The sequence below is a fragment of the Neophocaena asiaeorientalis genome, unplaced genomic scaffold, assembly GCF_003031525.2.
Source record: "Neophocaena asiaeorientalis asiaeorientalis breed wild unplaced genomic scaffold, Neophocaena_asiaeorientalis_V1.1 scaffold40, whole genome shotgun sequence".
Taxonomy (NCBI): Eukaryota; Metazoa; Chordata; class Mammalia; order Artiodactyla; family Phocoenidae; genus Neophocaena; species Neophocaena asiaeorientalis.
In genome coordinates, this window is record NW_020185335.1 from 10,502,345 (window position 1) to 10,517,080 (window position 14,736).

At 47.2% G+C, this 14,736-nt stretch overlaps 1 protein-coding gene across 1 annotated transcript in view; it reads left to right on the forward strand.

The window, feature by feature from the left end:
- CDH13 (cadherin 13) overlaps positions 1 to 14,736 on the forward strand; it is a 991,194-nt gene that overhangs the window by 360,477 nt on the left and 615,981 nt on the right. The window contains exon 3 of the mRNA XM_024735819.1: positions 10,206 to 10,414. Coding sequence (XP_024591587.1) covers positions 10,206 to 10,414 — 209 coding nt within the window. The remainder of the gene's footprint in view (positions 1 to 10,205; positions 10,415 to 14,736) is intronic.

Below are 14,736 nucleotides of genomic sequence, written 5' to 3' on the forward strand. Positions count from 1 at the left end.
GGGGCCTAGTCTCAGGACCTGTGCATTTTGGGAAAAAGGCAGCAGGGCCTGAGGGGCTCCTCAGAGTGTGGAGTTCCGGAGTTTGGAGGTAAGGCCTGGCCTGAGGGTGTGTGGGCGGTTGGAGAGGTCTCAGAGGGGGTCTCGGAGTGCCCCGTGCAGAGGTAGGGCCCTGGGTGGGGGTGTAGGGGCGGGGCCTAGGCTGGAGGCCTAGGCCTCCAGGAGGCTCGCTCCTGGAGGGAGCCTCCAAGGGCGTGGGTTTAGGCCTGGGAGCCCAACAGGCTCCCCGGTGCCCAGGCAGGTGGCGAAAGTGCTGGCCGCCCTCCCTTCTGTTCCCCCACCCTCCTGAGGGTGTCCCCAGTCACCACTGGACCTCTAACCGTGGGTGGGCCCCAATGGGTATGGGAACTTCTCCCCCCACAGCCGCCCCTCAGGGGTGCTGGTCCCGTTTGTCTGGCCTTTACATTTGCTTCCCCTTCCCTCCCTCACACTCCCTCGGCAGCCATGCGGCCGGAGGGAGCCTGGGTGGGCAGAGGATCAGGCCCGGGATCTCAGCAGGCTCCCAGGGGCCCGGGGGGGCAGCGGAAATGCTTGCCACGCTCCCTTCTGGTCCTCTGCCCTCCCAGCGGTGCCCCCACTTTCCCCCTCGGAGCATTGGATCCCTTCCCCTCCCCTAGCCGCCCCTCAGGGGCACTGGTCCCATCCCGCTTCCACTTCTCCTCCCCACTCACTCCCCCGGAAGTCCTACCCAGTCGCTGGGGGTTCCTCCCATCCGCTTAGGTGTCTGTGGTCCCCCACTGGTGCCTGGTAGGTGCCCTAGTTATGCAGAGACGCGAACTCCATGTTCTCCTAGTCTGCCATCTTGACTCCGCCGCCTCTGTGGTCCACCTTCTTAAAGGTCCCTTTCTCTATGTCTCCTCATGGCGTATGGGGGTATTTGGGAAATCACGGTACTGCCAGAGCATCATACACAGTCAGGATCTGAATCTCAATCTAGGCTTAGCCAGGGCACTCTGCTACATGTCTCCAGACAGCTCCAACAGCAAGATTAAATATAAGTTATAGTGGAGCAAGTTTCTTTTCTCATTAGCTTACCCTATAGATACTCAGAGAGGGAGACATGTGTACACATAATTACTAGATAAATCAAAAACTGAGGACTGAGTAAGAGACATAGGCTAGTAATATGAAATCAGAGGGAATCTCTGTAAATCTGAGACTTGGTGATTCTCAAAGTTGCTGAATCAGTGATTCCTGTTTCAATGATCAGGTGACTTTCAAGCCAGCTTACTCAAATCTTTACATGAGTTTGGGCCGTCCTCAGTTTTGTTTGGGGAGTTTCAAATGTGCTTATCTACCAAATTACAGTTCTGCTATTTATTCGTTCAGCAAACAGGACTGAGTATGTACTGTGTCAGGCACTGTGCCATATAAATTCCAATCTGAGATACAAATTCATAGTGATTATAACCACCATGGGATAGAAACTGCATAGCATTTTTTCAGAAAACAACCTGCTATGTTTTAAAAAAAAATCAGTAGCAAGAGGAAAATGTAAGACCCTGGCAGAAAAGACTAAATCCAGAGCTAGCAGCTCAGTTTTTAATGGTAGGTAGAGAAAATCCCCTGCAAGCAGATGTGGGCTCTTTTTCCAGGAGGAGTCTCTTAAGGGTTTACATGGCAAAAAATATGTTTCTGCTGAAGATCACTTGATGGAATCATTCATTATGATGTCTTTGGCTGACATGATAGAATTGAAACTCTATTTTATCAAACTTGGGATTGACACATGAGATGTATTAGGACCGTTTTATGTGCATTCTGCACCTATCAGATCTACACAGCCTTTGGAGGTGACATCCACTGCTGGGATAATCAGTCATGATTAGGAGCATGGCAAGAACCTTACAGAAGCTCTGTGGATGTCAATGCTGACTCCAGGCCAAACATGGAACACAGGATATGGTTCCGTGCATTCAGGAATCAGGAGGGTAGACAAAATCAAGGCTGGAGGATGTATCATACAGGGATCTGGTCCAACGTGGGTGGGACTGAACATATGTTAATGAAACCTTGATTGACTAGAAGGCTTGAGTAATGAGGGTGTTCTGAGAAACAGAAGGAAATGTTTTCTGTTTCTCTCACTTGGGCAAATCCAAAGAGCCTCTGGACTAAAGTCCTTTGAGTTCTTTCAAAGAAAGTTGGACCCTACTGAGGATGTGAAAAGCAATTAACTGTTGGTGTGTATCCTGGGCAGAGTCCATCTGATGTTTCTGAACTAAGTGCTATTTCATTTGTTAGAAAGGCATGGCTTTTCATGCCCCAGCGAAGACTCTGAAGATCAATGGATATGCAGGCCCTTCGTGCTAAATGGAGCAATTGAATTGTTTGACTAACTGAGCTACGAGTACCAGGATATGTGGTACAGTCTTAAGAGGGAGTAAACAACGTACATTCTGCATTTTTGTTTGTTTTCTTTTTTTTACCAGAATACTGCTGAAACAGAGCCATTCTCTTCCATGTGCAAGTATAGGTTGCTAGAAGTAGATCCAAGTGCGTCTGACTGTGGGAGGAATACACGTCCCAGGTTGACTGGTTCCAACCCCACACTACTACTGATCGTCACATATCCCCATACACGTGTACAAGTGGAGTCTTGGCCACCAAGACTCCACCAGGCCACCAACTCTGAGGGCCCTAAAGTTATGTGTAGACCAGTCTCTACAAATGTGAATAATGTATTTAGGACCATTTGCCCATGTAAGATACGAGTGCACGGATCACAGACTCACCCCAAAACACTTATAAGAATAGCACAGATTCCATATTTAGTTCATACCTATCTACATGAGCAGGCCTGCTCTATATTTTGCAGATAAATTTAAATCCATCTGCATTGTTGTATTTTCTGGGATCATAATATGGCTTAATTTGCTTCCTCACACATTTCTAGATGGTAAGGATTCTATGCCTTTCCCATGTCCATCCCTAAGAACCACATTCAAAAGAAAGAAATAGAAAAGCAGAAAATCAAGGTCAGGAAGACTAAGCCCCTTAATTCACACGCCAAACTACCCATTTCAATTGTGGTTTTGTCTCCCAGCTAAAGTTTGTCTTTTTGTGACATTTGCATTAAGCCCAGAGGACATTTTGAGTGGAAACACGCTGAAAGCATAATTGAAACTCTGAGTGGTGCCATTCGCCTAATTTGCATTTTTCCCCCAGGTGGGGATTTTTTACTTCCCCCCTTTCTATTCCTAGGGTGTTCAAAGATTATTTCAAAGAATGATGTTGTGCGATTGGTTCCAGTAAATCCCCATGTATAGTATATTATATATATAATTATTTTTCCAGAAGCTCTTTTAAATACTAGTGATAAACTATGTAAGGAAGTCCTTTGTAGGTTCAGAATAGTACAGATGGCTCCTTTTCCCCCTCAGATAGAGGTTTTCAATATTTGTTCACAAGTTTAATTGTTTATTAGAATTTTTCCTTTCAATTATCTTCATGGTGTTATTCTGAGCTACTTAGGAGGTTGTCTCTATAGAAACATCTTTTTTTAAAAAAAAAATAGACGTAGACTATTCAATTTCATCCTTCATGTGTTCTTTGAACTTTGCACCCTGAAACATGCACTGGCTTGATCTCTATTTAAAAGTTTGAGAATCACTGACATTTTGATGGTGTCAACAAAGTTCATAATGTAAGACAATGCAGGGCTGATCCTATCAATTGTGCCCTATAATAGGAAATTTAAGGGGAGATTACAATCAGTGGGGAAGTAGAGTCTGTTTCCTTCAGGGGGAAGAAGAAACAAAGAGTGTTGTGACCTATTTCTGTTTTGATTAATATTAAAACACGATCGTCGGTGTGGTCTAGATTTGTGCCTTTTCTAAGGTTCTCGTCTTTCTCATGACCTCATTACTCATGTTGTATATATTATTTCAAATATCAGAAGCTCTCCTGGATTATATCAGATAATCATATATAATTATATCAGAGCCCTCCTAGATTTTAAGCCTGAGTAGGATAGAGCCAGGCATGCATTTGTTCAAATGAGGGAGGAATATAGCCCAAGCCAGCATTTCTGGAGAATGGAACACACATCATTGTGAGGGTTTTAGTGCATACATGGACAAACATACGTTTTTTACTTCTTAAATTTATTTTTAGAAAAAAACACATTTGGCATTCATCATGTACTATAAAGATGATCTTCAAATAATTTTGTAAATGAAAATGTCAGTCAATTAAAAGAAAAATATTAAGTGAATAATAGATCAGGTGTGAAAGTATGGCTAGTCTGTGAATCTGGAAGCTAGTTGATTTTTAGGAAGGAGCACATTTGCTTAGGCAGACTAGCCTAGACTAACTGGCCTTAACCTCATTTGGCCACACTAGGTCTCGGTTGCCAGAGGAACGAAGTCCTCACATCAAACACGCAATGTGAGGATTCACCGCAGTCGTGAATAGAAGACTCTCAGCACAGAGTCGCTCTTTTAGAAAAAAGAATGGGACTTGGATTTTTGGCCTCATATCTTTACAAACAACCACTTGAAGACTTTAATATCACTTTGTGGCGTCCACTGTGGGCAGGCACTATAATTTCGCTCCTTTGATGTCATTTCTCCTTCATGACTTCTCATGTGAGACAGGTAGGGCTTTGCCAGGAAAAGTGGGAGGGTCCAAAGATGGGCAAGTTCGGATCAGAATCCTCTGCCTCACTCCTTTAGCCTCAGCAGAAATGTCTGTAGTAACCATCCCCATGGTAACCGCATAGGCCAGAACACGGGTACCTGCCTAGGAGGAGGTGGAAGGACCCAGGAGGCAGGCAGAAAACCAGCTAGAAGAAGGAAGCTGTGTAGAAAAGGAAAGTGAAGCTCCTTTAATGCCCAGAATTACAGGAATAATGATGAGAATAGTTCTTCTTCATGGGGCACCAGGGTCTGTCCAAAGTGCTTTATGTACCTAGGTACATATCTTGTTTAATGCTCACCGTAAGAATTATAGTACCTATGAGGGGAGGTACTGTTGTTCGTTCCTTGGTTAAAGGGACAGGTGGCTTTCCCAAGGTCTCAGGGCCACTACACATGAGCCAGGATTGGAAAAGGGCTTAGAAACCTACCATTAAAACTGCTGCTTCTTAGGGCACGAGAATAGCAGTTCCTGGCATGATAGGTCCCCACCCTCTTCTCTGTGCCAGGAATCGCTGGGAAATGTGGAAACCTGGCATCTTGACAAGGAATCCATTGTCCAAGGTCCTGGTTCTTGGCCCTGGCTGCATTAAATTCATCTGGGGAGTCTTAAAGAGATACTAGTGCCTGGACCCCAGCCTAGCTATGTCAGAATCTCGGTTCGGAGTTGGGACAGGTATTGCTACTTTTAAAAAATATTCTCTAGGTGATTCTCGTAGCCTTGAAAAAGACCCACAGTCTAAAGCACTCATTCCTGAACTGGTAAAAACTGTCTAAAATACATAAGACCCCATTATGCAACCCTAGTTACTTGATAGCACAAATTGGGAAGAGAGCTAGAATATATCGAGGGCCTACTGTGTGCCAGGTCCTGAATGTAGATGTGGTCTCTCAGTGTGCCCTCACCTGGTACCTCTGATGACCTGGAGGGGTCAGTGAGAGGCCTGAGGGGACAGGATGGGGGCAGCTGCCCTTTTCCCTCTCATTTATCGTTTCTGGGAAATGGATGTGCCGAGAGCTTGAACTGTAGATGCAGACTGATCAGACTGGGACCAGGTGTCTGCCTTTTCTGGGTGTGTGGCCTTGAGCATGTTAGTCAGTCTCTCCAAGGCTCAGTCTTTTCTCCCATAATATGGAAATGATGCTTACAGATTATGCATTCTCAGTGGGGCTGTATGTCACCAAAGGGGTGACGTGGCTTCTTGGGAGAGAGGCAAAAATTGTACTTTGTGTGTGTGTGTAGAGTACAGATATACATGCAGTAAATAAACTGGTATACAGTATGTCTATGACATTGACAATTCATGAGAATGGTGGCTGTTAGACAAAAACATCTGAAAACGCTCCTGGGTCAGGGGAGATAATGAAAAAAAGTGGGGAAATGCTGCTATAGATTAGAATTGCTATGAGGCTAAAAGGAGAGACTGAATGTACAGTCTCGGGCACAGAGCCTGGCACTCAGATGCCACTCAGTAAATAACAAGTTACTGTTCTTTGTCAAAACTTCATTCAACACTCACACACCGATCTCAGCTCTGCTTAGTGGCTATGCGAAGCTTTATTGGGATTATGAGGGAAGGTAAGGCACCACCCCTGACTTCACCAGTGAGCTAAGGCAAAGCTAAGCACAGGAGGCTAAGTGCTGGCATGAATGGATGCACACAGAGCCTGGGGAACTAAGGGGAGACCTTGGCTGAGTTCTTCATTTCCTACCTGGCTCCACTGCTGGGCTCAACCAGGACAAGAGGTGATAAGGGGCCTTCCTTCTCAGTTCCCAGCCTTGCCTGTAGTATCTTCTGCGCCCAGTATGGAAGAGGTACCCCTGCACCACCACCACTAGAGCATCATTTAGCCCCGAGAGAGTAATTAAGTGGAATTGTTATTGATGGCCTCCTATATGGAAAAGCTTTCTGTTTATTGCTGGAGATGAATTAAAGAATAAGATCCAATTTCTGCCCTTGGTTCTGATGGGGAAAACAGATACATAGAGTGGACCTGTTGATATGATATGATATAAAATTCACTATGTACAGGAAACGCTGGAAACACAGAGGATATTTGGAGAAGTGGCCCAAGCTGACTCTCCAAGAGTGATAGAGTTAATGACAGAGGTAATGATAGAGTTAACAGGGTGAAGAAGCTGGGAAGTAGTTACCTTCTGCACACAGGGAGCGATACAATCCATCGAAGGGGTAGGAGAGCAGCGTAGCTGTCGGGAGGTGCGGAAGTGGGTGATGTGGGAGACACAGAGTGAAGATGGATGCCAGTGGGGGGCCAGTGGACAGCTTGGACAGGGAAGATGTTGAGCGTTGAGCATTATTTTGCATGGGGAGCCAGAGCTGTATGAGACTCAAGAGGAGGAAAGCCGGTTCTACAGTTGTGATGGACGGGTCCCAATTTCCTTCAAGGAATATGTCTTTATGTGGCCTTCCAGACCCCACATTTCCTGGACCAGCTTATCTCTTCTTTGCTTTCTCCCTTGCTCTCTGTGCCCATCTCACTGGCTTATTTGCAGCTCCCTGAATGCCACAGGGCCATTCCACATGTTGTGGTTCTGTCTGCCTATAATAAGTGCCCTATTAATGTCCATCTCCACCCCTCCACCCTCACACTAGACTTCAAGCCAGGGACTGTGTCCATCTTTGTTCCACATTATAAACCCAACATCTGGCATAACCTGGGCTCAGGAAATATTTGTGGAAGGAAGGAAGGAAAGAGAAAAGGAAGGAAGGGAAGAAGGAAGGAATTTGCCTGTGAAACTAGAACCCCTACAGAGTCTCTCTATTCTGGGAAGGTAATTACTGTGGTGATAATAACCCTATTAGCCTTTGTTTGCCTTCCCTAGCCTCCAGCCCTTCCCAGCTGAGACTGTCTTCTTTGATCCTGCCCAGGGACTAAGGCCAGAACCAGCATCCTGGCAAAATAGACAACAAGTTCCCAAGCGGGCCCTGTTGTCTGAGCAGTGTGCCTTCAGTGGATTGATGCTAACTGATGGTGACAATGAAAGCAACCTCCGTGTCTCTCCTTCATAGTTCACTTCCAGAACCTGAACCCAGCCACGCCCAATCACTCTTAGCTACGAAGATGGTCAGAGGAAGTGAACAAGTGTCTGAGAACTGCAGACTCCCAAGAGATCCCATGTGTGTACATCACAGAGAAGCCCCTAGAGCTGACTTGGCAGTCAGGAAAGGCGCTGGAGCCCTGGCACAGAGGGACCTCGAGGTGGCACTGGCACCCTGTGAAGTGCTTCCGGGCTGGGTGGGAACGTGGGAGCAGGACTGAGCTGGGGACTCACATCATTATATGCAGGTTCTGATGGGATTTCAGGAGGGGAGTGTTTTACAACAGGGCTTTGTCTTTACTGAGATCAGGTAGTGGTGAAAAGCAGACAGACCAGGGTTCAAATCTTGGTTTTATGATTTACAGACTGCGTGCTGGGCACCTCCTTTGCCCTCTCAGAAGCCTCAGTTACTTTATCTACAGACTGTGGAGGGAGGGGGTCAAAACTGTTGTAAAGATTAAATAAGGTCATGTACATAAAATGCTTAGCACTGAGTCTCATGTGTAGAAAGTGTTCAATTCACATTAGCCATTATAATGATCAGCTGAAATGGTTATTATCCCCATAAGAATTATGGTCCCAGAATAGAAAGATCAGCTTAATTCAGCAGACAATTATATGGCTTTAACAGTGTACTTGGACCCAGGTAGATATTGTCACCAAAGACACACAAGAAGGTTCCTGGTAGTAATATTTTAAGAACTCCAAACTGGAAATAGCCCATATGCCCATCAACAGTAGCCTACATAAATAGACGCAGTATGGCCACATAATGGAATTCTATACACTGACGAGGATAAACTGCGCTACTTGCAGCCACTTGGATGAATCTTACAAACATAATGTTGAGTGAAAGAGGCAGACACAAATGAGCACCCACTCTATGATTCCATTTGCATGAAGTGCAAGTACAAATGAAACTAATCTATGGTATCAGAAGTTAGGATAGTGTAGCCTTTGGGGAGGAGGGTAGGGATTTTACTCGGGGAGGGGGAGGAAGGGGGGCAGGTAATATTTTGTGTCTAGGGTTGGGCGCTGGGCACATGGATGTGCCCACTTTGTGAAAATTCGTTGAGCTGTACATTCTGATGTATGTGCTCTTCTGTATCTGTGTTACGCTCCAATTAAAGGTTTAGTAAACAAACAAACGAGACCGTTTAGCAGAGAGCTAAAAAAACAAAAGTGGGGGTGGGGAAGAAAGCAGGTAATACAATTCCACGCTTACAGGGTCCCCAGAGTTTACAGAGGAAGGCAGACAGGCATACACACATACAGACAATAAGTGGTGGTACTTGTAGTAACAGAATCGTGCCCTAAGTAAACACGCACCACAGAGGGAAGCGTGACGGATCAGCTGTCACAGCTGCTGCTCATGGTAACGGCCCTGAACTCCATGCAGTTCCGCCAGCATGGCTGCTTCTCGGACACGACCTAGCTATGCAGCTGTAGGAAGTGCCCTCACATCTCTCCAGCCACTGTCCTAATCTGGGCCAGGCATCATTGGTGTGACACCAGACTAACAGTTTTCTTGGCTTCTCTTCTTGCCTTTCTCCAAACCGCTTTGTAGAACCCAGAGCTACTAAATTAGAATCTTTGGACTGGGTGCTCAGTACTTAAAAAACAAGTCTCCCATGTGATTCTGATACACCCCAGCCCCGTGGGAAGCACTGATCTACACTGGAACCAGAACACACACCTGACCTTGACCCTCTCCACACTAAAAATAGTTCAGGGCTATGGACCAGAACACACACTTGACCTTGACCCTGTCCACACTAAAAATAGTTCAGGGCTATGAGGCAGCCCCCTAACTTAGTGGCATTTCCTAATTTGTATCTAAAGGACATGTTCAGCTTCATTTCCAGCCTCTCCACCTCCCCAGCCCTGCATCATTTCAAGTCCGCCTCTGGTCCCAGTGCACTGAGTTAGTTCTCTTTCTCTGAGTCTGTTTTGTTACTTCACCACCTCCATGGCTTTGAGTAACCTAGAACCCCAATACCCTCTTAGGGGCCTTCTAATTTCCCATTCATCTTCAAGACCCAGCTCAGATATCGTGTCTATGAAGCTGTCCCTCAAGGCTCCTGAACTCTCTGGTTCTGCCACAGCACCTCATACAGAAGGGAGGAGATCGTGTCCTCAGACATCACTCGACCATACCTGACTGTACGCTTAACTCACTACACTCCAGGGCAGGGAAGAGGTTCTCTTTGTGCATCAAAGGGCTTTACAGCTGCCTGGGCCATGGGAGGTGATTAAGGACGAGTCTTGACTGAGGTCCTTCAGCACAGTCAAAGCCATATGGCTACAAGAGGGTGCTGTGGGATAAGGGGCAGCATTTGTGGATCTGGAATGCAGAGTGGTAATCCACATTTAATGGTCAAAGATAGCTCCAGGCCTGAGCTGCCCAACCTACTCACACTCCTGTTTCTGTTCATGTGTTTTGTTTTTGCCAGTGACCTTCAGTGACTGTAAGGGAAATGAAAAGCTACACTATGAGGTCTCCAGCCCATACTTCAAGGTGAACAATGATGGCAGCTTAGTCGCCCTGAGAAACATAACTGCAGTGGGCAAGACTCTATTCGTCCACGCCCAGACTCCCCATGCGGAAGACATGGCAGAACTCGTGATTGTCGGGGGGAAAGACATCCGGGGCTCCTTGCAGGTAATATAACTGCTTGAGATAAGTTGGGTCCAAGGAGGAACATTGCGGTCTGTATGTCTTATGGGGAAAATGGGTCTTTGGTTTATTATTGGTCAAGATTCTTTTGCTGTTTGCAAATGATAGAAACCTAACTCAAAACACAGTCTGGCCGGGGGAATTTTGGGGGTCATGTGACAAATATTTCAGGGTTAGCTTTGCCTGCTAGCATGGCTAGGTATCCGTGCCCAGATGATGACATCAACTTTTGTCTTATCCATCTGTGGTTCCATTTTCCTTCTATTGTCTTTACTCTTAGACAGTCCGAACCATCCCTGCTTCCCTGTGTGGAGGTCTCAGCAGCTCCACTTCATTTTCTCAGTCTGGTGTCACCTGACAGAGCATCTCTTCCTGATACTGGCAACCCAAGCTTGAAATCGAATCTCATTGGCTGTCCTTAGAGCGTGTGTCCATCCCTGAGCCAGTTACCGTGTCCACTTGGTCCTGAGGCTCTGGTTGGCTAAGTCTGGGTCACATGCCTTGCCCCCAAACCAGGGTAGACTCAGCCCCACCTAAAGCATATGGACTGAGAGTGAAAAAAAGGGTCGTTAGTTACTCAGAGTAAGTTAGGGTGCTGTCATCTAAGGAAGGGAAATGGATGTTGGGCAGGCAAGAACCAGAGTCGCCCACTGGAGTTGTATATGAGGTAACCATGGCATATGGCGCTGCCCCTTTGCCATGCACTGGTGCCCATTCCTTTCCGCATGCACATGTATGCAGATCTCTGCCCCTGCACACATGTGACTTTAGGAATGCCACAAAGTGCCCTTCAGGCTTCCTGATTGTGTCATCCAGAAACATTTGGTACAATGGACTTACCTACTCCTGCTTCACCAGGAGTTCAGAGACTCTGTGGCCTCTCAATTATAGACAGGGATGACACCCAGCAAGACCCAGGCAAAACAATAACAATAACAGTGGCGCGTCCCCAGCCTGGTGCGGCTAGCCTTTCCCTACCTGCTGCTGGCCCGCTCTTATCCAGTTTTTAAAGCCTGTGATTCCCACTGCCTTCCTCCATCTGCCACACTCCCCATAACCCTGCTTCATCTGCTAATTTTGTTCAGTGGTGGAGTGAACACCGATTCCACAGCTGGGGAGCAGAGACAGTACAAATGGCAATGTGAGTGTTGCTTTCCTGCCAAGGCTGTGTGTGTGATCTTGAAAGAGTCATATATCTGCAGACTAGAGGGGTTAAACCGTCTGCAGTGGCAAGTAAGTGGCACGTGTGCTGCCCCACTCTGTCACCATATACGTGGCAGATACTGCTAATCACCCCTGGCTTGACCTGAGTGTCTCTCCCAATACAATGCTTCTGGAAGCTACTATCCACTGGTCATTTAGAGATGTTTGTAGGGCTGGAATATATTTGCCATCCCTGGACTGGACAAGCTCCGTAATTCCCCTTTATATCTGTGAATCTGTGAGTTAAGGGTAGATAGCAAGCTACAAATGAATCCACAGTGTGCCACTGATGTTTTCAAAAGAAAATAGGATCTCGGTGAATACGTACCAGTGTGGAAATCCATTGGCACCACAAAAGCGAGCTTATCTCTCACTTAGCCGTGGTCATTTTCACAGCATCTCACTAACTCATGATATAAATGACTTGCAAATATCGAAGGCAACAAAACTGCCAGCATGCGCAGCACGGAGTGCTTCTTGGGAACAAGTAAACGGCACAGAGACTCACAGGAGGGGGTGCACATCCAGGACAGAGTGTATTTAGATGCGCCTTGTTTACTGTGACTGACAGCTCATCTTTAAATCTGGAACAGACAGTGTCATAGTATTTAGCTCAAAGCAGAGTAGAAGGGATTGGAGGCACTTCTTAGGACAAAACTTCACTTTCATAGGCTTGGAGACCCAGGATCGTTACCAAGAGACTCAGTCTTGAAGAGCTGGTCTCTTGAGTTCCAGAAAGATACCCTTCTGGAGGCAAAGCTCCTGGGAGCCCCGGCTGTTTCTCATTTGTCTCTTTCTGAACACACCGTCCACATAGCTTGGCTGCAATCGTTTGCTTCTTATAAAGCACAGTGGAGGCTGCTGTCCTGGTCAGTTTGCCAGGCTCCAGCTGAACGGGGCATTCATCTCCCGCCTCCAGTAATTCTATGAGGTTTGAAAATCGGCCTTGTGAAGTTGCCCAGATGTGTCCATAATACAAAAAGTCCCAAAAAAGAAAAGGCTAGGAAAACAAAATAGCTAGCCAGAGAAGCCCTCTAAGGAAAGCACAGTCCTTCACGGATACCCAGTTGGTATTTTTGAAGCCCTACTCTGTGTGGCAGAGTGGGCCAGCTGCTAGACAAGGAAAGCAATAAGTACACTAGTCAGCTCAGCTCCTGGTTGGGGAGAGAAAGTGAACGTGTATGTTAAGTACCAAGTAGGGAGGCAGTGGTGATGGCTGCTCTGTGCCTTTAGAGAAGCGAGAGGGCAGAGGAGGTGGGGCTGGTAACGACAGCCAATGAGTGCATGGCGCTTACTGTGTGCCGGGTGCTGCGCTCACGGGCCGCAGAGGCTGACTCATCTCCCCACCACCGATGAGGCACGTGCTACCGTCCCCATTTTACAAACTGGGGTAAAGCGAGGCACAAAGAGGTGAGTGAGGACCTGTATTGTTTAGCGGGACTCTCGTAAGTGTGTGCATCTCAGGGTATGCTTTCATGGGCGTTATTCCTAACCCTCACAACCTCCCTGTGAGGCTGCTGATGGCACTCCCTTCCTACAGATGTGAGGACTTGGCCAAGATCTCCTAGCTTGAAACTGGCAGAAATGAGATTGAGATTCTGGCCTCTCTACCCATTCTCCTTCCTGCCACTTCGCTCACCAGAGGACTGTGCCCCTTGGGTGGCTACCCATGGGTCCAAAGGTGAGGGCATGAGTTAGAGCAATACAGTAGCGATGGAGGGGAACAACCAGTGGAAGGTGTGGTTTGAAGGAAGAAAGAGCCAAGGTTCAGCGTCCTGATGATTCCAAATTGTCTAGCCTAGGAGGATGGAGGTGGATTGGACTAGTCAGGGAAGGATAGGTTGAGAAAGGTGAATAGTCCAGCTTCGATGCGTTGCGTTGGCAGCTCCTGGGGACATCTTGATAGAGACAGGGATGGATCTCTGGGTAAACATCTGGGGGAAAAGCAGCATAGTGGTGGGGCTTTGGCTTTGGTGTCAAACTTAAGTGGGTTCAAATTTCTGCTCCACCACTTATGACGATGTGACCTTGGGCAAGCCACTCATCTCCCTGCACTTCAACATCCTCATCTACAAAGCAGGGTTAAGAATAGAGCCTCTATCCCAGAATCATTCCATTGGGCTCAGCACCAGACACCAGGTGACCTGTCCCATCAATGGCATTATTTTAGAACCTCTCGAGAAAGGATAAGGAACCATGGGCTAAATGTCCTCTCTGAGGCCATGACACAGAAACCAGAGATTAGAGGTAGAAGAAGAAAGTGAGGCCGAAGAGAGAAACAAGGGCGCTGGGGCACCCAGCACAATCAAAACAGGAGAGATGTCACAGTGGGTGGTTTCACATCACTATGTTTGGGAAGGAAGGATTCTCTAAGACAAATGTAACCCCAGTGAAGCCCAATTCAGCTGCAGTAACTGGAGCCCAGCAATCCTTTAATAAAAGGATGTGCTGGGCTTCCCTGGTGGCGCAGTGGTTGGGAGTCTGCCTGCCGATGCAGGGGACGCGGATTCGTGCCCCGGTCCGGGAGGATCCCACATGCCACGGAGTGGCTGGGCCCGTGGGCCGTGGCCGCTGGGTCTGCGCATCCAGAGCCTGTGCTCCACAGCGGGAGGGGCCGTGGCAGTGAGAGGCCCGTGTACCACACACACACAAAAAAAGGATGTGCCTCTCTTACCTTACCTGCTCCCTGTGACCCCGTTTCACGGGAAGGCCTGTAGCCCAAATCTGTGAAGTCTGATTGTTAATGCTTTCATTATAGACGCTCAAGCTATTGCTGCCTTTTTAATGGGTTGCCCAGAAGCTAGTACCTTCCTGGTCCATGTAAGATCATCTTAGATCTGCATGGGTGGAGGAGCAGTTTAATCCCTTGTCTTTGGACAGACGAGGGGGGATGGTTAAGGAGGGGGCCAGGGTTAACCATGCGTGGACAAAGGCGTTTTCTAGCCTGTGGAATGTGATCATGAACTTGACTCACAGAATTATGTCTGGACAGAACTGTGGCTTGTCCCCACTAGATCTGCTGTCCCTCACTGCCTGGCAATGGTGAACATGACGACAAGAGAGCATTTTCTATTATTTACTTACTTATTAATTGGTTAGTTATT